Raw genomic sequence first — 23,077 nt, 5'->3', positions numbered from 1 at the left:
AATAATACGAGAACATCCTGCATTGCACCGACTGTTTTGTTTTTCCATTAGACTAAGTCTTCCTTGTTGGAAATGATTTTTAAATTTATTTTTTGTACCTCTAGTTCAGAGTAAAGGTGGTATGTCTCTTCTTGTATGACTGAACTACTGAAATCTACATAGTTTGTAAATTATATACTAATACAAGTTTAAAAAAAAAGAATGTACAGGAAAATGTCTTACTGTGGCATGATAATGATACGTAAGAACAACCTTTAAAGAAAGGCTTTATTATTTAAATTTTGAATCAAAGCGCCCAGGAATATTCCTCCACCCAGTTGTCAATAGCATGATAGCAATTCATGGAAACCCCACAGGTGTCAAAGTAGAACTCTGTTCCTGGGGCGTTATCAATGGCTAATTTACCAAGAGTAAGGAAGTCAAGCCTTTCTTCCAAAATGCCTACGGGCCTTCAACCAATTAAGCTGTACTGGTCAAGGTCCACATATCTATTAGCCCACTTTAATAAAGGAATTTGGTAACGAACAAAATCTTACCACATATCTGTCGCTGTGGTAATGGGATCATAGTTCAGGATTTCTGGAGCTAAAAGAGAAAACAAACCTCAAATTCAAAACTTACATATTTGAAGCAATGAAAGCTGTATGAAATTATAACTGGATTCAAATTTGGAACTTCAGCCCGGCATCTATTATCGTGCAATTGAACCTCCACACGTGGGTTAATAATAAGGCTATTGCATCACCGGATGGCTTAAAAGCACACACATTTTTGAGAAACAGGCATAGATGTAGTTTTCTTTCTAAAGCACACTTAAGATTATCTCAGAAAAAGATAATTATAGAAAAATAAAATATTAGTGGCTTCGAAAAGTTTATATCTATTAATCGATTTACTATACTATATATTATTAATTAGCTTGTATTATTTTATTAGATTGTTTTAAAGTTGTTTTTCTTTTTTTCCAATGCAGGCAGATAATTTATGTTTATAATGACACTATGAGTAAAGTATGCTTTCTGGAAATGCTGTAGGCTTTCAAGCAGATTAAATATAAATACACTCCTTCAAACTATCAAATAATAATCAAACACTTCCTAAAACATTAATTCCCCAATATTTCATCTGTCCAAATTAAAAAGTGAAGAATAAGCTATCTGTACTTTCTAAGCATTATTATCCATTTCAAATTAGGAAAGTGAACTATAATTTTTGGTTGAATAATAAAGTTCTTGTTTTACAATGTGGTTTTCTAACTTCCCTCGAGATAACTTGTTTTCAAATGTCTAACAGCTTTGGTAGTAAAGCCTTTGTGTCATATCATATGTTGTCAGCCTCCCATTATACCACATACATTGTTCACATACTTGGTGAACTGTTAAATAGCACAAAGTATTGCTAACAATTCCTGCCATGCAGAAAATATTTGTACTCTAAGCAGCGTAGGATTTGGAGCCAAACAGAAGTAGAAATCAGGTCTATGTAAGAGCAGGCTTCAAAGGCAGTAATGGGTCATGGGAGGCTTTCAGTTTCCGTTTCCTACTTCATTTTCTAGCTTCTTAAACTCCTTTTACCAATATTTTCCCCTCTGTTTAAAAACAGCTACAAGAAATTAAACTCTTTTACTTATATCTTCAATGTTCTATGAACTACATTCACCATCAACTATTTAAAGGTATCAAAACCAAATTTTAGTACATTCAATCTGAACTAAGTGCACCCTACCTGCCCATGCTCTAAAACAGCGTTATCCAGTTATAATTTACTTAGTCAATGTGAAAAGTGGTGTAGGAAGTACAAGAAAATCCTCACCTAAGTATTCTGGAGTCCCCATGATTTCCCGAAGCTCACATGCGTTCCCTATTTTCCTAGACATTCCAAAGTCGACAATTTTGATGTCTCCAAGAGGGTATACACTGCTCAGTAATATATTCTGTGGCTAAATAAAGCACAACAAACGAGATAAGTACTGTAGAGTAAAAGAGTACTAGTCTTATATCAGTAATAAATTACATGGAACCTACTGTTTAATTATGACATATCAGGGGGAATTCCCCCCCCCACCAAATGGGAGAAAGCTCCGCTGGGCAGAGCAACAGTAGTAAGCCATCATTCCCTCTAAGGGAGAATCCAGCAACTCGCTATGAGTTAGAGCACCCAGTGGTGTCACCTGGGATGGTTCTTTCTGGTCACAGTGAGTTTTCTCATAAACGCAGTTTCACTTGAACCTTGTTTTTTGTGATGGCCAGTTTAATAGAAGAGTATACAACTGTGAAATTGTGTTTCCTGCTCGGGAAAAATGCTGCAGAAACTGTTGTGAGACTGAGATTAGCTTACAAGGACAGTGTTATAAAACTCAAGTGTACAAGTGATTTTCTCATTTCAAAAAAGGTGAAATGTTGATTGATGACAAACCTCGTTCTGAACATCCATCAACTTCCCAAACGGATGAAAACGGCAACAAAATCTGTGCACTTGTGCTCAAAGACCAACGGCAGACCACTGACGAGATGGGGAAGTGACCTGCACTATCTCGGAGCTTGGTTCAGCGAATTTTAATGGAAGACTTGGAACTGAGAAGAGTTGCTGTGCTATTTGTGCCTCAGCTTCTGACTGACCAGGAGAAAGAGCACAAGTAGAAACGTGCTGTGCTTTGAAAGAACAGCTCTGAAGCGACCCTCACTTTCCCCCAAGGTCATTCCTGGTGATGAGACAAGGTGCTACTCTTACGACCCCAAAGACTAGCATCATTCAAACCTTGCGAAGGCACCATTGTTACCTTGCCGCCCAAAAGCTCGACAAGTGAAATCAAAGAACTAGATGATACTCATCTGTTCTTTTTGATGTGAGAAGGATAGAGCATTTGGACTTTGCCCCACCAGGTCAGACTGTTAATCAAGCTTTCTATTTAGAGGTTCCAAAAAGATTGCATAACAATGTGTGACAAAAAAGGCCTGATTTGTGGGAGGCTGGGGACTGGTTTTGCCACCACGACAATGCACCTGCTCACACAGCCATCTCAGTGCACCAGTTTTTGGCAAAAATTAGCATGCCTCTCTTGCCCCATGCACCTTATTCACCTGACCTTACTCAGTGCAACTTCTTTTTGTTTCTGCAAATGAGGAGGCACATGGACTTTGCTTTAGCACTGCAAACCCAAGGCCTATTACAAAGCATCCTGCTTCCACCATACCCCAGAGAAGACCCCCCCCCCCCCACACAAGTCTCCTGACTTTGAGAACAGTTTATGCTTGTTTACTGTCATGTCAGAGACCGTCAGAAGGCAATAGGAGCATGTAATTAGCCCTTTTGTTCTCAACCATGGGTTGGAGATACGTAAAGCCAGGTTTATATGTTCCTCCAGATTGCAAATGGATGTGATGCTGTGCAATATACTTGATTCGTCTTTCATGTGAAATAAACCCAACCGAAAGGTGGTGAGAGCATGATTACCCTATTGAGCAAGTTGTTTCCCCTCCAGCGTCCTCTCAGTAAGAGAACTGGCAGTAATGCTAGATAGGAGATGCTCCTCCTCTGTCAGCCCAACACAGAAGAACACGCACCTTTTGTTTTTGTCTTTTAGAAAATGTGGACGCCAAAGAGGGAGAGATGGTATGTCTAATTTGAGACATAAATTTTATAGTTTCTACAGGATGTCCAAATGATTTTTTAATCTTCAGTTGGTAGAAATACCCCGGAAGAATCCAGGAGAAAGGCCAAGGATACAGGTAGAGATCTGAAAGCCACCACTATAAAAATAGTGGAAGTCACAGGATCGCGCAGGTAGATTGTATAAAAAGGATTCCTGAGGGAGGGAGGATGATGGAGGGAGAGGAAAAAGGGGAGCTGATACCAAGGGCTCAAGTAGAATGAAATTGGTTTGGAAATATTGATGGCAACATATGTACAAATGTGCTTAAATACTACTGAATGATGGATTGTTACAAGATTTGTAAGAGCCCCCCAATAAAATGATTAATTGAAATAATTTTTTTTTTTTAAGAGAGAGAGAAGGGTCTGATGTCCAAAGGAATAAGCGTGATCAGATTTGAAGATCCCTGGGTGGCTGTGGGGGAAGACTAAGGAGAAAGGGTAACAGCATGAGAGGCTTTAGTGTTTAAGAGGCCTGGAAAGTGTCCTAACTGACCTGGTGGGAAAAGGAGGAGTCTACAATTGAAAACCTCAAGGGAGAGATGAATGAGAGCAATGGGAACAAGGCATGAGGACTAGTAGGTCATTTTCCATGCGGGAGATTCGAACTGAGTACTTCACAGGGAGACAATTTAATAAGACAAGAAGGTACAGGATGTGGCTATAAGAACGGATATGAAGTGGAATGGTGATCTGATTAGACAATAAAGAAATAATGCTTTTTAAAGAGCCTAGTGATTAAATGGAGCTATTTATGCATGCAGTCTTCTCTTTGACAATACAAAACTAAGGCCGTGTAGCTAATAAAAGTAAGAAAGGTAACAAAAGAGCAATCTCAGTGCCGTTTAGGTGGCGATGAGCAGACTGCTACTGCTTATCAATACCAGCTTGAAACTGACACATCAGGAACAGAGGAGAAACACAGATGTCATATATTACTTACATTCACATGCCACATTACCTTTAAATCAAGGTGTACAATGTTATTCTGGTGTAGATAATAAACTCCTTCAAGTATTTGCTTAATAAGTCTGATAATATCATTTTCAGAGACCATTTCAGCCAGTTCAGGTAAGCACAGGTTGAAAATTTCCCCACCTGCAGCACTAAAACAAATGCAAACAATAAAAACTTGAAAAATCACAAAGTGTCAACTTTTAATTACTGTACACCTCATAAAAGACACACAGTCTAGTCCTCGAAGGGCAAGAAAGTGGGGGAAAGAGGAGGGATCTTTAAGGAAGTAAACATAGGGCATAAATATCTTAGATCCTAGGGACTCGCAATGGAATGTTCAACAAATAGAAGTGAATTGCTGTAACTCAATAACTCCGCATGTCTACTGCAATGCTGCCTTAGAAGCAATAACAATACCGAGAGCTCAGCTCTGCTCTATGCGGGCATGTGCATACAGGGATACTCATAAGGCTTTGAAAGTTTTTGGAAAAATGGGATTAGAAGATAATGGAACTGTTTTGGGGAATGGAATTTTTTTAAAGTCCCTTTGTGTGTGAATAGCATGTACATTGACTCACCTGACAGCCACGTGGTCGTCATTGCTCTTTTTACAGATAAGGAGTGTAAGGACAAAGAGGTTAAGCATTGGCACAAGGTCAGACAGTAAACAGGGCGAGGTGAGGTGTGGTGGGTGGCGCCAGAATATGAATCTGCATAAGGAGTTTCCATCCTTGACCCACTACATTGCATAAGTACTACTGCTTCACACACAACACCCATGGTCAGAACCCAACTCATCTCTTTTATTTTTAAGTATTAAAGGATACTGATAAAGGCATAGTAAAAAATCCTAACTTTGGAAACAAATGATCTGAATTTAAGTCTTAACTCTGCTGTCCCCAGCAGTGTAACATAGTCACATCATTTGGGTTTCCCTTTCTGTAAAATGAAGCCATCACTGAATTTTTTTGGAGGGGCGGTTAAATATGAATAAGAAACTGTCAGTAATCATAAGATAAAAAAATCAACATAGTTACTTAGCACATTTCATAAGGTAGGTTCAGAATTGTCAAGTAAAGCAAACTTGAGGTGATAAAATGAGATACTCACTCCTATTGAAAACACTTATTTGTGTTTATCTGGTTCACTGCTATATCCTGAGCCTGAAGAACAATGCTCTGGAATGTTGATATTTGCACACAAGTGTTTGAAGAGTAAACAAAGGCTGGCTGAAGCCATCGTTCTTTACAACAGCTGTGACTGAGACTAAGTAGTTTGGGACATTGCATGTCATATATATTCGGAGTTATGAGAAGAAAAAAATCAATGGTAGTCCCAAATTTGAGTCCCCAAATGGCAGCCACAAGGGCTGCCATATCACAGTGCACACAATCAGTAATCTAACCATCTGCACAGCACGCCAGGTAGAGGCCACTGGGATGTTCTGCTGTTCACTTGGGTTTATATTCCAGAGAAAACTCAGGAGGAAAGTCGCGAACAGAAGACAGTGAGAGCTCTGATCAGATATTTCATTTCTACTCCTAATTCTCAGCTCCCTGGAAAATCATAATAAATTAACCCCAATATCTGTTGCAGCATACTACAATTAAAATCTCAGTATGAAGAATACAGTTCAATAGTAAATCTGTAATTGTGAATTCCATACAAGGGTATAAAAACTGATCTAATCCCGCTGCCTTCGAGTCAGTTTAGACTCCCAGCAACCCTGTAGAGGACTTCCCAGGCTTCCCAAAAGGTTTTGTAAATCTTTACAGGAACAGCCTCACCTTTCTCCTGCAGAGCAGCTGATGGATTTGAACCACCAACCCCGTGGTCAGAAGTCCCAAACTACAATATAGAAAGATATATTGGATCTACATTCTATTTACTCACTGTAATCTAAAGCAGAAGTAAATTCACCTCTATAAATAGGTCCTACACAGACTGCCCAGGGCCCCCTTGGTGGGCACACCAGGTGTTTTCTCCTCACCCTTTTTCCGGTCTCCTGGGGGAGGTGGGAGCTGCTCCAGCACAGCCTGACCATGACATCCCCACCCCTTCCCTTTTTAAAAAAAAAATAACATTTAGCTTTTAATGATTCCCTCATAGCATAAGCTTCAGCAAATTCTCAAATCTACAGAGAAACTGAAAGAACAGTATCATTAACACCCATATGCCCTTCACCTTGATTCACTAGTTGTTTACCTTATGTCACACTTATTGAACCAAGTGAAAGTAAGCTGTAGATATATTTTTCTATTGCATCATGAAGGATGTCTAAGAATAAGGAAAATTTTCCCATCACTATCCACACCACTAGCCTAAAAGGTTAACAATTATGTAATGCTTTGTAATATGGATATAAGTAAACACTTTCATGCATTTGTTGTGGTTTGAGTCATATTTTATGATTTTAAAATTCATACCCTAAGATTAAATACAAATATAACCAAATGTACCTAACTACATAACTGAATTTACATCCTTAGTGGGCTACATTCTAAGGGCAAAAAACAAAACAGCGGCGACATGTTGAACTTTCATCAATAATATGTTGTTTATTGTAGTGTTAGTTTATCCTGCTGAGACTGTTTTGTATCCTGTGCACTGTAGGGAATTGTAAGGTAGAGCCAATGAGTAAATACACAGTTAGAATTGAAGAGTTGGGATTTCGCTCTGGGAAAGCAGATTTAAATATGGAATAAAGAGAAGTGATAAAAAGCCTCGAGGTGTCATACTTGAATTGGGGTGATCAGCATGAACTCCTGACTTTTAAAGTTAATATTTCCTAATGTTATTCTTAGAAAAGGCCTAGAAGCTAGCCTCAGATTTGTGTTTCTAAATGTCACTTTCCACTACAAGGAGCCAGAACTTCTAAGACAGCTGACTGACGCAGGGAAACTAGAAGGTGAACCTGGCAATCAAGGTCATAAATCGAGGAAATCCTTCGAGACCATCAAGATCATTTCAAAAGGACCCAGGAAATAGTCTGAAAGGGCACTGACTAAATTTGTGACAATTTAAACATGAAATAGTAATGACATTACTTTGTTATTATTGTTAGTTTTTACTGCTGTTGCTTTAACTTTTTCTGTATCTGAAACCCAGGGCAGACAAATCTGTAGTCAGTTCCTTAGGGCTATGGCCGAGGCTATTGGAGGGAAATAGGGAGCTCATAATGATGAGTACAAGGATAAAGAAAATGTTCTAGAATTGATTATACAACTCTTCTTGATGTGACTGAACAATTGAATCATATGTTATGTGAACAATATGCCAATAAATGTTTCAAAAATGGGCCCCCCAATACGCCACCTAAATCTAATTACAAGGAAACAGTCAGATTAGAATGTTAGGCATTTTGCATGACAAATTGGCATAGCTTCCCTTCCTCCCAAACTTATGCCCCCTTTAAAAAAAAAAATCAATGTAATGAGAAAAAAACTTACTAAAAAGTAAAGTCAGCCTGTGAATATTGATGGTACCTGTGATCGGTACATAATTTGTTGTCAACTTGACACTTAAATGTGAAGAGGTAGGGTTTAGCATCACAATCAGGTCACAGCTTAATGACCTCATGTGGAGGCTCTGAGGCAGCAGTTCTCAACCTGTGGATCGCAACCCCTTTGGGGGTCAAGCAATCCTTTCACAGGGGTTGCCCAATTCATAACAGTAACAAAAGTATAGTTTATGAAGTAGCAATGAAAATTATTTTATGTTTGGGGGCCACCACCAACATGAGGAACTGTATTAAAGGGTCGCAGTATTAGGAAGGTTGAGAACCACTGCTTGAAGGAAATAAGTAGCTCGCTGGAGGCGGGACACACTCACACTCCCTGCAAGGCATTCCTGTTGACAAGACAGATGGAGCTACACTAGAGCCCTGGAGCTGGAGGAGTCATGTGGAGACCCCTGCCAGTGCTGAGATGCTTCTACTGCCACTGGATCCACAAGCCTTTCCACCTACTGGCCTGTGATCTTCCTGCATTTGGCATCATTGCATGTGATCTTTGAATCTGAAGAGATATTTGCAGACTGGTATCAGACATATGGGCTAATATCGGACTTATGGATTTGATCTGGATTGGGCTGGGTTGTTTTCTCAATATTCAATTGCTCTTATGTATAAAGATCTTTCTTATACACATAAGAGTATCTATTAATTTATTTCTCTGTTTCACCCAGACTAATACAGTATAAGTGGAAACAAAGAAAACAAAACAGGAATAAGATATTTATAGATAATAAAAGACATTTAAACACTGTATACTAGATGGTATTAGGGAATTACTGTTAAAACTTTTACATTTTATATTGGTGATAGTTATGTAGGAAATGCCCTTATATTAGAAAGAAATGTTTCATGGTGCAATGGAAAAATATCATGATATCTACAGATTACTTTCAAATAGTGGCAAAAGGCCAATTGGGAAATCAAGGTGAATGGCATCATTTGGATACACTTTCTGAAATTTTGCACAAGTACAGGAATCCAGGGCCGATGATCCCTTTAGGATCAGTGGTGTGAGTGGCGATACTGGGAGGGTGGGTTGGAGAGGGGTACCTGATTACAAGGATCTACATGTAACCTCCTCCCTGGGGGATGGACAACAGAAAAGTGGGCGAAGGGAGACGTCGGATAGGGCAAGACATGACAAAATAATCATTTATAAATTATCAAGGGTTCATGAGGGAAGGGGGAGCGGGGAAGGGGGGGGGAAGAGGAGCTGATGCCAGGGGCTTAAGTGGAGAGCAAATGTTTTGAGAATGATGAGGGCAATGTATGTACTAATATGCTAATAAACAAAAAACCACAGAGTGGCAGAATAAATGCTTTCAGAAAGAAGCATCATCGTGGAAAGCAAATGTTTTGAGAATTATGTGGGGAATGAATGTACAAATGTGCTTTATACAATTGATGTATGTATGGATTGTGATAAGAGTTGTATGAGCCCCAATAAAATGATTTTAAAAAATAAATTAAGGGGCAAAAAATGAGTATTTACAGTGAGTGAGGAGGGGACCAACTAGGGAATCGTTATTATAGGGAAAGTTCTACCATTTAATTTTCTCCATATAAAGATTTTGCCACCTATCCAACCAAGTTTCTTTCTTTGCTTGATGGACAACTATGCCACTGCAAACGAGCAAAATGAAAGCAAACACCCGGCAGTGCATTTTAGTTCCAGCTGCTCTGACAAGAACGTGCACAGTTGCTTGCATCTGGTGCTGCTAACTACAAGGTCGGCCGCAGTTCCAGCCCACGAGCAGCTCTGCAGGAAAAATGAGGCTTTCTGATCTCATACAGAATTACAGCCTCAGGAACTCTGTACAGGGTTGCTATGAGTCAGAACCGACTCATCAACAGTGGGTTTGGTTTGTTTCCAAGCCAGACATTTGCTCAGTGCCGGCCACATTTCAGCCACACTGCACAGAAGAAATCTGTCACAGCTGCGCCAGCTTCACACTCATTTTGCTGGGTAGGAGGCCTGAGTCGATTTCTGAGTGTGAATATAGTCCATATTTGTTTAATTCATGTTTTGTTGCTGTTTAAAGGAACTCCCAAAAGAAGGTTTTTGGGGGAAGTGTTCGATATTCTCTTTTTAAAAAATATTAACGAATGTTTCGTTATAATTAAAACATGCATATACCATGCAAATAACTTTTTAAAGGTCAGACGAAGAATCAAAAAATGTATGGAAGATGAAATCATATTGTTAGTATTCTGGCTTTTTCTGTAATTCTGATTTATGTTGAGAATGCTAAAAGCACGCCTTAAAATGACGCCCTGTGTTCTAGGAAATGGATGTGCTCAACACGTCAGACTGACAGGCGCTGCGACGATGGGCTCAAACATGATAATTGCAGGACTGGTGCGGGACGAGGTGGTGCTTCTTTCTGTTGCACACAGAGTCACTCAGCCCATCAGGTCATTTGCCCAAAATATTTAACCAATTGTCTGTGCCATTAGTAAAATAAAAGTAGACTCCACTTTCCTCAAATGTTACACACCATTAATTGATTTTGTACTATTTAATTAATTATACCTCTAAAATGAGGTTGTGCATTTAGCTTTGGGAAATATTTTTCAAATAAATTGTGGATCAACAGCAATTTGTATATGCTCTTATGATAATTTTATTATTTTTATTCTTGATGTTTCAAAAGTGATTTTTCTATCAATTAAAACAGGTACCATTAATATAATTAAAGTTTCAGAAATGCATACTTACTATTCCAATATCAAAATGATTTCACTTGCATTTTCATAGACTTCATGAAGAGTAATCACTCGGGGACAAGACTTGGCCAATTCGAGTACGGCAATCTCATGCAGAATCTCTGCTCGACAATCCTGTCCTCTTCTCCTCTTTTTGAGAAATTTTGCAGCATATTCTTGGCCAGTAGATTTTGATATGCATTGTCTGACCACAGCAAATTTTCCTCTGAGGGAAAAAAACAGAAAAACAATTTTAGCTTTTCTATAGAGAAAACAGAATCGGTACTTAAAATATTTTGATAGAAATTATACTATTGTCACATAAATAATATGAATTAAAAGGTATGATACAGAATATTTTTTCCTCGCTATTAAGAGTACATTATCAAAAAAGTAAATTGTAATTGTGCATGTGTGCAGAGGGAGGAGGTGAAAGTAGGTATCATTTACTTACCTATACCCCATCACACTCTTCATATAAATTATTGCATGCTATTCTATTTGCTTTGCAAACTACAGCAAGGGTATGTAACTTCAAAGTCAAGATTTAAACTTCAGTCTACGTGAGTAAGTCATCAAGTATTGACACTAGGGTTCCAGTTCAGAGCTGCATGAGTTTATTCCCAACAACACAGGTTTAAACATGTCTCTGTGCTTCGTAAGTAGATGGCTGCTGGTAAGTTCTCACAGTACTGCATTTGTCTTAGTCTTTCCAAAAGAAATAAAAATAAAAGAGAGGTCCAATTAAAATGGCGGCTTCCTAGGGGAGCTGCTGGACCAGTTAAACTCAGTGCAGATAGATCAGCTCAGAAGGTTATGGCACCAGCTCTCTTGGATTCTAGAGGAATCATCTTCATAAATTTTTCTCAGAGGACTGGGGGAAGGGGAGGGTGAGTTATAGAGGCTTATTACGGAGAAATTTTAAGAAAATAGAAAATTACATTGCTGAGGAAAAGGTCTGAAAGTTACACCCAAGATCCTTTTTTCAATCATGATCATGTATGTATCTGCTCATTTCATTCATCCAAGATAAGAAGGCTGTCTTTTGAGAATTTCATAGGGAACCCTCGTCCCATCCACCTATAACCCTGATAGTGCCCCTTAAAATTTTGTTTTGTTTACAAAATTCAAAACATTTGAAAAGAACATTAGTTGAATCCTTCAAGTAGGTCAAACCTGCTGTTTTATGGCATAGATTAAAGAGCACTGAATTATTTGGGGACAAAGTTTGGGATATGGAAATATCACTTCGAGAAGTATATAGATCTAGTTTGAGGCTATGTTGAGAAGCAATAGGTTCACTTAATAAAGGTTTCTGAGTTTTCAGATGGTTGTATAACAGTACATTTTGACTTATCCAATTTCCAAAGACCATGATTTTATAGGGTGTTACATTAACTCTCATATCAAAATAATCTTCCCCCAAATTAAAAAGGATATAGAAATGAGTGTGATTTATTTACATTTATTAACATAATGACTTTATCTTCCCATTCCATTTTTATTGAGCTGTGAAACTTCCTATCAAAATTTCTTAAGTAGTTTTGTCATATACTTCTTGGCACTGCTCAGAAGTCTATGAATTCTTTAATAGACATCAGGGTATATATGTGTTTCATGCAGAGTATTCTGCTGACACATGACAGTCAACAGAAAATAAATGCTTATCAATGATAACAAACACACATACTAAGGTTATATTACAGGATTAAATGTGTCTTACTCAGTAGGCTGTTCATCACCTCAGTCCTTTTTAATACACATAAAGTTACTATTTTTACTGGGAAATTTGTAAATTCCAAGTCTACAATTTCCCAAAATCTGATTTCTCAAAGACTTAAAGCTACTTTTAACTAGAATATTTTGAGAAACTAATAATTACTGATTGTCTCCCCCCCCAAAAAAAATTTACACGCATCTTAAACAGGAAATTGTACATATAATTCCACAAAATTTTCAGATCTTTAAGCACATTCATGAACTTTCTTATCATAAGGTTCAAATTACTCCACAGTTTCCAGCACTAACAATCCAGGTTAAATAAAGACTCTTCAAAGAGCGCTAACAATCTCTATATGAATATACTTCTGTCCCAGCATATCAGGAATACAATTTTAAGACAGTTGGCATTCACATGGGTGGAAATAACACAAATTAGCAAAATAAATTGCTTGTCTGCATCCTACTCGCTGTTTCTAAGGGCCAGGATGACCAAGTCCTGCTCTTTATTTCTCAAGTTTTTTCAAAATTGGTTTCAGTGAAAAACAATGGAAACAGCTGAAAAAGAAAACAGGCTTTTTTTTAAGCCAAGGTATAATTTGATTCATCTACAGTTTTCAAAATATACAAGTAAATAAATATACTTTAAAATTTATTAGAAAGCACTGTCAATTTAAGATTGGAGCATAGTTAATTCAATTATAAGATATTATCTGACTATATGCCAAAAGACTACAAATTGATCCATTTTAATGAGCACACAATAACTTATATTTCTTTCTATTAAAAGGATCTAGTTTTTACAAATGCTATAGTGGATAAACTGAGAATAAGAATAAATAACTCAAGAAAAGTCATACATGGAATTAGAGTGCCAAGAATTAAACTGTGGAATGTGGATTCTTAGCTTTCTGTTCTAACCACTACAAAACAAGTCGTCCCTTCAAAACCATTATTTTTAAGAAGTGTAGCTCCCTTCTGCCAATTCTTACACAGATTTAGAAGCAAAAACTACTCTAAAACAGACATGAAAATTTGACTTCAGAAAAAAATCTACTTTGTAAAAATTCAGGAAATAAATAGTAAAAATAAAAGTTTGTGGAAAAAAATTTATAATAGTACCAATTGTGACAATTTATTTCTGTTAGTTCACCTTGAAGTTCAACAAGAATTCTTATAAAAATAAAGAGGCAAAATTAACACTTTCTATGTAATTTTCCAGGTATTTTCAAAGGCTCTCATACACAAGAATGCCTGCACTCATTAATCAAGGGCAAAGGTCACCAAAAGACAACTGTGATTATTTGCTAAGTAATGCTCACCTCCGAATGGAAAGTTCCATGAGGCCATCGACCGCGTGTGTTCTCATGACTGTACTACCATTACTGCTCACTGCCATGGAGTTGATCTTAACTCGTGACAGTACCACAGGACAGAGCAGAACTGCCCCTGTGGGTTTTCCATGTCTTTAAATATTTATAGGAGTAGACGACCTTTCTTCCTCCTGCAGAGACCCGTGGGTTTGAACCGCTGATCTGGTAGTTAGCAGCAGCGTAACACACAGTGCACTGTATCACCAGAGATCCTCTCTACTACAGAGATTGTAAAAATCTACACTGAATTAACACAGTGTAGGATCTGTTGAATGAATGTAGATATCTGTTGAGGGTATACAGGGGTTACGCTTACTTATTTCTATGTTATTTTATACTATCCTTAATGCATTTTCAATTTTTAAAGCTAATTTGAGATTCTAAAAGAATATATATACACAAGCATATTCACTTATATGTCGCTAAATAAGGTAAAAGCTTTAATTATCAGCTGATTTAGAAAAAACAGGTGGTTCTTCTGCCTATTTTAAGAGCCCTGGTGGCATGGCAGTTATATGTTGGGCTGCTAACCACAAGGTCAGCAGTTTGAAACCACCAGCCACTCCAACAAAAATGGATGAGGCTTTTTACTCCCTTAAAGAGTTACAGTCTCAGAAACCCACAGGGGCAGCTCTGCCCTGTCCCATAGGGTCATTCATTATGAGTTGGCATAGTATGGTTTTTGGATTTTGGGAGTTGTGGCTTAAAAGCATCAAAAATATAAAATCTTTAATTATGTATATTCATATGCCAAATTTAATTTTAAAAATTCAAGGAAACTTAAAAGTCCTTTAATGGCAATATTTAGTCCATGCCCTAAAAAGGCTGACTAGATTTCCCAGGGGTAAAAGCTCTGGCAGTTACTGTTCTGCATTCTAGAATGCACAATAAAATATGAAAGGAGGGGGGAGGGTAAGCCACAAAGGAAGCTGACGTTTATTTCTGAATCGGCCTCACCCTTCAAACCACAAGCAGTCCCATGAAACCTTGCCTCAGCTGGGGGAGGGGTGGAAGAAACTTACCCAATATGCTTAAAAACAGGAACAATGCAAGTTGTTTGAGGTAGACAGAAATGAACTCCTAATTTTTGTTTATTTTATTTGAGTTTGCTGGTATAAATTCTCAAACATTGTCTTCAAATTAATTTTAAAAAACTTGATTTAGAACGATAACTTTGTGGAGCTCACCACATGCTAGAATTATGAGTGTGTCTGTATACTTCAACATGTGCAGGGCTCAGAAGAAACAAGACTAGGATCCTAATCTATATTCCACCATATTCTAACTCTCCAGCTCAATGCCATCAAGTCAATGCCGACTCTTAGCAACCCTGCAGGATACAGATTAACTGCTCCGTGGGCTCCCAAGGCTGTAACTCTGTGAGAGTAGAAAGCCTCACCTCTCTCTGTAACTCTGTGAGAGTAGAAAGCTCACCTCTCTCTGTAACTCTGTGAGAGTAGAAAGCTCACCTCTCTCTCTAACTCTGTAAGAGTAGAAAGCCTCACCTCTCTCCGTAACTCTGTGAGAGTAGAAAGCCTCACCTCTCTCTGTAACTCTGTGAGAGTAGAAAGCCTCACCTCTCTCTGTAACTCTGTGAGAGTAGAAAGCTCACCTCTCTCTGTAACTCTGTGAGAGTAGAAAACTCACCTCTCTCTTGCAGAACAGCCGATGGTTTAGAACTGCTGGCCTTGAGGGTAGCAGCCTAATGTATTACCACTATATAATGAGGGCCTCCCTAGCCACAAAACTGTAGAATATTAAAATTCATAACAATACTGAAAGACATTGTAATCATCTTCTTGACAGATAAAAGGCCATGCTTTCTCCTTTATCAAGGTTTACTACACATATCAATATTTACCATGTAATTTATTAGCCCACAGCAATTAAAAGAAAAATGTTTCATGAAGTTATTAGATGAGATACTAGCAATCTGAATTTGTTTGACTCAGATTCCATCATAAATTTTTTGCTGTAAAATGTTAGAAAGTACACTGATTCAAATTTGTGATTGTTATTTATAATGTACGTCACCTGTTATAACCAATTTAGAGTTTTTAATATTGTTCTCTTCAATGTTTTTCCCAAAACCCTCAATGAAAAGTTCTTTCTTCGTCATCAGGTAACTTGCTGCCATTAAGTTGATTGGGATTCACACAGACCCCTTTTAACTGCCCCCATAGAGACTGAACTCCACAGCGTTCCAGTGGCTGATTTTCTGGTAGCTTCTCACCAGGCCTTCCTGACAAAGTGACTCTGGGTGTACTCAGAAACCCTGCTTTGTCTTACAGGGTGACTGTGAGACAGAACTGACTCAGTGGCCTCGGATGTTGTTTACTATGTTAAATATATTCACACAAAAAAGTAACTATAGAAAGCTAAAAACAAAGGCAAAAAAAAACTCTTTATACGGTTCCAGGCCTGGAGATGATTTAATCCACCTTCTTATCTTAAAGGAAAGGATATCATGCACTTGAGTAGGCTACATAACTTTGGGTCCATATCAAAGACAAGTAAATTGGCTTCCAGGTCAGGCTGTTTTTATTAATATACTATGTGGTGCCATAGAACACTACCTGGACAAGGATAAAAGAAAACCCATAAAGGAGACTACCTTCAACGGAATTCGTAATTTCATTGTATTTTGTTGTATTGTGGTTACATGTTGACAATAGTGTGACCAATTTTAGTCTGCCATTTTAAAGGGGACTATGTAAAATACAATGTGGATCAGAAGATTATCAAAGAGGGCTATCTGGAAATTAGGCCACACAGTGAATAGTCCAGATGACTGGGGCTGCTTAGCTATAAGGGAAATCAGGTGTGGCTGCAGGGAAGACAGTATGCGCAGCAACAGAAGGTGAACCAGGACAACTGGGTAGATGTTAGCAAAGTAGAAAACAGGGCCTTTTATACCAAAAGGTGTCTAAACAGCGATGCTAGCTGAGGTCGAAAAGGCTCCAACCCTAACACATTCAAATTAAGGCTCAACAACGGTTTCTCGGGGAAATTACAGAAAAGATTGCTGCACTGCTTAAAACATTAAATTAGAAGACCCCTCGCCACTGAAGTCCTTGCAATGCAAATATCCCACGATTATTTAATGTGAGATCCAAACAACTAAAACAACGGAAAACACTTAACCTTTCCTGTTATAATGCAAAAGGAAAGAATATATGCAAAACAAATTTCTAAAAGGTTAAGACACACACACAATCTATATCTCTTCATCTTCGCCAAGAGACTTTTGAAAAAATCACGGTAAAATATACAGCACCTCCGCTGGACAAACATCACCACCATCCACTTCTGAATTTTACCTTACCACTAACAGAGCCAAACAGTTTGCACATAAAATTAAATGGACAGACCAAGAATCATGCAGTCTGCTTTTACACTTAATTCCTAGTCTGATAAGGTAACAATATTATCCATCCTTACTTTGCAAAAAGACCAAAGTTATAACCCAATAGCCAACAAAGGAAAAAGCTAGGATTTGTATTTACCCATGGGAAAAACCTACCAAAAACAGAAATGCTTTTAGTGTTCAACGAATTTTTGTTTCCATATTGTGATTTTAAAAGATAAAAATCAATTATACAATTGCACTGTTCTTCTAACACAGACTTAGTAACATACCCCCAACCATTTCCCCTGCAGGATTAAAGCCTAATATAAAATAAATGCAAAATAAAATATAAACTAATGGCCATCTCCAAAGTACCTCTAAAATTTAAAGTTAAATTAAAATATAACACTGATTGTATAATTAATTTGGTATACAAATTATAATTATCATATATATTTAAATAGTAATATTAAGAAGTCTCAATATCAGCTCACTCCTTGGCCTCAAAGAGATTTCATCTTTGACCAAAATATTTTAGTACTGGTATAGGATTTAACATTAAAAATACATGTATTTTTCATTACACTATCAAATTTTTGCTTAATTCAGGAAAGAGGAAGAGGATAATCTCCCAGATCCATTTTTCACGCAGCACAGTATACTAGGAAATTTTTAAACTGTTAATTAAAAAAAAACAAACCCTCACCTAGCATTTTAGACATACTAGTTAGTAATGGAATCCTCACAACTCCAGCACTGAGTGTAACTTACCTGAGGTCAATGTTCATTCCTAGCTGGCCCATTTCTTCCTTGCACTTCCTCAACTAAGAACCCTTTTACAATGGGCTCTGAAGCTGGGTGGGATGCATGATAGGAACTTACTGGAACATCCACAGACTTGATTTTCAAGTCAGTTAAGATTGGCTACTAATAGCAGCAAAGGAGATAACTTTTCTTTCTGATCACTGTTAAAGTAACGATCCAAGTGAGTTCTACGGTATCAATTACAAAAAAGAAAACAGAAACCCTAAATCAAAATTAAATCAGAAAGTAAACCTTAGTTTTCTTACCTTCCTAGCTCTTTAGATGTAAGTGTATAAAAGTTACTGACATTGTCCAGTTTCATTGGAGTTTGTGGCACAGTAGTTAGCAAGCCTGAGATACTTCGGCAATCAAATCTTCTCCTCGACATGTTAGCGAACTCCCAGATACCTGTCGTTTCTTACTGGTTTCGACCTTTGAGAAAAAAAAACAAAGCATGAAACTTAAATGTTATTAAGAAAAAAAAAAGTTATCTCAGACAGGATGTGCACTAGATTATATGCAACTCCAAATATAGCTATAAGCAATAACCTTCACCACCACCCCAAATAAGTACAAGCATATCCCACGTACAAGGAAGATAGATATCAGAGAACATACCACAAATCAGTAGCCCTTCTGCAGCATCGGAACAAAGTCACTGACCTAATTTCACAATTAAATGACTGTAAAACTCCTGCAAGACCTCCCAAACTCTTAAACAAATAGCTGTCATAGAATTATAATACAAGCAAATAATTTTATTTTAAAACACAGGCTTTAAAGTTTCATCTTTAACATGAAAATGTGACACAAATTGTTGATTTTAAATTTCATTTCACATTGCCAAACAGAACTGAAAGTGAGACTGTAATGATGAATTCACATATATTAAGTTATATTACTGACATGTGAATGACTAAAGAATAGAACTTGTTTCACACACTGACTACAATTCAATATTATATTCAGAAATTTTCACAGAGCTTAATAGTTTCTTTTCTATTGGTACAATCTAGCACAAAGTTCACCACATGTGAAGAGTAAAATAGTTTTGCTGTATAAGTATTTGCCAATACATAAAGTTTTGCTCAACATTTATATACATTCAGTTTAATATTAAAATCACTATTTCATTTCATCTGATCTCAGACAATAATGGCAAGCTATACATTTCAGGATACTTCTGCTATGCCTACTTAATAAAAGACAAACATCATTATTTTTAACACCCTCCTATAACATCGACGGTTATTGTTTCTTCTCAGTTATAATTTTTCTCCATATTTCCTACTTGATATGTATTGTTCTTCATTTTTCTAAATTTAAATGCCAACTATATTCAACTTAGCAAAGAAGCACTGTGATTAGAGTTTATTGTTTTCACTTCCTACAGGTCTCTCTTGCTGGTTTCATTCTCAAGCCAGCAAGATTCCCCCACCCCCCCCCGGCCCATTCCTTGATCTTTGGGCCCAATTTAATACTTTAAAAAAGAAGATATTCCAAGTATATAGGAAAGGATAAAAATGTCATAACCAGTATTTGCTCTTGCAAGTTTTATTACTTTTTCAATATTTCATGTAAGGAGTGCTGGTGGTGTAGTGTCCTCTGCACTGAGCGTCTAACCATAAGACTGCAGGTTCAAACCCACCAGCTGCTCCATGGGAGACAGATGCGGCTGTCTGCTCCCATAAGGATACCATCTCAGAAACACAGTGGAGCAATCCTGCTATGTCCTATGGAGCCACTGTGGGTCAGAATTGATTTGATGGTAATGAATTATGCAAAGAAGCATTGTGATTAGAGTTCATTGTTTTCAGTTCCTACAGTTCTCGCTTCATGTAATCAAAAACAAACAAAATATTGTAGACTAAGTTGCAGTTGGTCCTTTTTTCCCATCCCATTTACAACCCCCAATAGCACCACGTGGAGGATTGATTTTTTTTTGGTTAATTTCCTTGCCAACACTTGCTCGATGCAGACTTTCATTAAATCAAAACTCAACGAAGTTAAATAATTTACTTAAAGTCTCACAGTTGGTGTGATGAAACAATAAGAATTATATGATTACCCCAAAATGTTCTTTTCAGAATTCTGCGCACTGCTACCCTTAAAGATACACACGCAGTAAAATTATCTTTTAAAAAAAAGACGAACAAATAGAAAAGTTCAATGGTCATTACTATTCGAGTCTTAAAAGGCTTCAATGTTTTCTATGCATTTATGTAGAGCTTTTATGTTTTTTTTATCTACTTCATAGGTCAGTTTTTCAGCTATAAGCATGTAGAGTAAATATTATGCTAGAATTAATGCCTAGTTTATTATAGCATAGAGAAAAATCACTTAGTAAGTTCTGAATAAACTTTATAACAGCTTTGGTGGTGCTGCTGGGTAAGTGTTGGACTGCTAACCACAAGGTTTACTGTTCAAATCCATCAGCCTCTCTGGAGGAGAAAGATGAGACTATCTGCTCCTGTAAAGATTTACAACCTATATGGGATTACTACGAGTCAGAATTGACTCAATGGGAGTAGATTTGGTTTGGGATATAATTCTATATAATGAATGGAAATTTGTAACTTTTTCAGTTGTATGACTTCATTGTACCACTCGTACAAATCCAAATTTATCCTGGAATTATTCAACAACAACAACAAAATAAAAACTGATTTCCAGGGATACTGATGAAAATTAAGTTTGAAAATGCCTTTTATTAAGTTATATTAGGACAAAGCTTAGATGATCAAAACTTGAAGTGGATAATGATAATAACCAGAGCCTTTAAGCAACCTATTAACAATATTCCCTAATACTAGTAATATTTCATTTTTGCCAAACATATTCTATAATACGTCCATATACTGTTGGTCATCATAATGGCTTGCTTGTTTGTTGCTGTTATTGCTGTTTGTTTTATTTTTCCTGCAGCTCTGTAGATGCAATGGCTAAGCACACAGCTGCTCATTAGAAAGCGGATGGTTTTGAACCCAACTTACTCTCCACAGGAAAAGCCCTGGAATCTGTTCCTGTACGGATTACAGCCAAACAAAAAACCCAGGGGACAGTTCTACTTTGTCACATGGGATGACTTTGTCTCAAAAATAACTTCAGGGCACTTCACAACAAAATTTGGGTGAATATAAATATGGGTAAAAACAATGGCAGGCGAGCAGTTTATGCTGATACTGTGGCTCTTCATATGTTGGAACACAAGTTATGCCCCAGAAAAAGAGCACATTTCTGACAAATGAACCGTAAACTCATTTAGGTATTTGGTATTGCTATAATACTTTTATTACAAACTGCTATAGAGATCTGTACCAGGATAAATCCAAAAGTGTTGCCACAAAATAATAGAAGCCATGATTAGACAAAAAACATCATTATGTGAAACTGGACATATCCTCCTCATCCAGGTCTCTACATTTCTTAAGATGAGGTATTGCTCCCCATTCTTTCCCTGAAGAATTCTGAACTCTTCAATTTACACCACATCAAAAGTGTCTCTTTGGCATCTTTGAGGGACTCAACTCATGTTTCTTTTGAATTCTCTTTGAGCTTTGGTAGCTATAAATATAAAATATGCAAGGGCAAGATGACCGTTGTAGGCTTGATGGGATAAGGTATCCCAATGGGATTCCTACAAGACAGCCCTTGCTACATTACAAGAATGAGTAGGTACAATGTTGTGATGGGGAAATTGCCTGCGTTTCAACTTTCCTAGCATTTTCTCACCAATGCAGTTTTCTATTTCCTCAAAACTTTTCTATAGTAGTTCCCAAGATCATACTATGTCCTTTGAGAATATCCATCAGAATTACCCCCTTAGGACTCCCAAAAAAGTCATTACCATAAGCTTCTGAGGGGACCTCTCTGCCTTAAGTTTAACTGATTCAGCAGATTGATGCCCTTTGGAAATCACTGTTTTGATTGGACCTTTTGTTTTGAGACAAGTAAATTACAGAAAGAACTTGTCTATGGCCATCCACTGATGGCAAAGACATGTTTGAACACATTTTGTTTAGAATAACCACATGCCAGTTGAAACTAGAACCCCAATAGCAATGTTTTACTTCACTCTTTGCGCATAACATTGCTTTTCTTCACCTCCCTAGTATTACTGGACTGGAGCCAGTGTCACAGCCTACTTATTTTTCTATTTCCTCTGTTTTGGACAATTTTGCATATTCAATAAAACATCAAGGTCACTTGTCCACCAAATTCTCCAACAATATCTGGCTACCTTTCATATAATATTTAATGCTTAGCTACATGAAAGTTATCGACCAGATCTCTGACTCCCCTTGCATCTTCTTAACCCCCTACCAAACAATCTGCAACCATCTAAATCCAGTGGGAGAGGGGAGGGGCTGTGATTGTGCTGCCAACCAGGAGGGGGCAGTTCACAGGCTGCCCTGCCCATGGGGGATGACCTCACCCCCAAGAGTTACTGCATTGGATGACATCAACACAAGTGACACCACTTAGCATATTTTGCCACTACACCTTTATCAATTCTCTGCTTCCAATATTTTTTCTACCTTTCCTTAACTGAGCAACTTTTCCTGCACACTGTCCATATGTCGATGCAGAATGCCACCTTCCTCAGAAGCTTTGCCTAAAACACATGGGTTGGCTTAAATGTCTCTTCTTTATGCTTCAAGTAGGAGGGCCCTTGGCATACCTCTTCCCCTTAACCTGCAACATGTTATACTGAAACTCTTTAGTATCTACAGGGAAACCATCAATTTTTATATCCAAGGTCCCAGCATGGTGAAAGTTTGATGAACTGAATTATTACCATCAGTTGTCTTCTTATGATTCCAACTCATAATAAGCCCATTAGCTAATTAAGTTACATAACTAGAGTCTTTGGGTGGTGCCAGTAGTTAATGTGATTGGCTGCTAAAGGTTGATGGTTCAAGTTCACCAAGCTCTGCTTGGGTGAATCAGCCACTGAAAACCTTATGGAACAAAGTCTACTCCGACACACATAAGTCACTCACT

The 23,077-nt window shown here is 37.5% G+C and overlaps 1 protein-coding gene across 1 annotated transcript in view; it reads right to left on the bottom strand.

The window, feature by feature from the left end:
* STK17B (serine/threonine kinase 17b) overlaps positions 1 to 23,077 on the bottom strand; it is a 32,086-nt gene that overhangs the window by 4,693 nt on the left and 4,316 nt on the right. Inside the window, exons 2-6 of the mRNA XM_075530395.1 lie at positions 18,340 to 18,505; positions 10,842 to 11,054; positions 4,613 to 4,757; positions 1,813 to 1,939; positions 537 to 585 (exon numbers count right to left, since the gene is read on the bottom strand). Of these exons, the coding sequence (XP_075386510.1) occupies positions 537 to 585; positions 1,813 to 1,939; positions 4,613 to 4,757; positions 10,842 to 11,054; positions 18,340 to 18,461 (656 nt within the window). The 5' untranslated portion in view covers positions 18,462 to 18,505. The remainder of the gene's footprint in view (positions 1 to 536; positions 586 to 1,812; positions 1,940 to 4,612; positions 4,758 to 10,841; positions 11,055 to 18,339; positions 18,506 to 23,077) is intronic.

Source organism: Tenrec ecaudatus, chromosome 13 (assembly GCF_050624435.1).
Source record: "Tenrec ecaudatus isolate mTenEca1 chromosome 13, mTenEca1.hap1, whole genome shotgun sequence".
Taxonomy (NCBI): domain Eukaryota; kingdom Metazoa; phylum Chordata; class Mammalia; order Afrosoricida; family Tenrecidae; genus Tenrec; species Tenrec ecaudatus.
The sequence above is the reverse complement of the archived record's forward strand: the minus strand, read 5'-3'. Positions and strand labels throughout refer to the sequence as shown.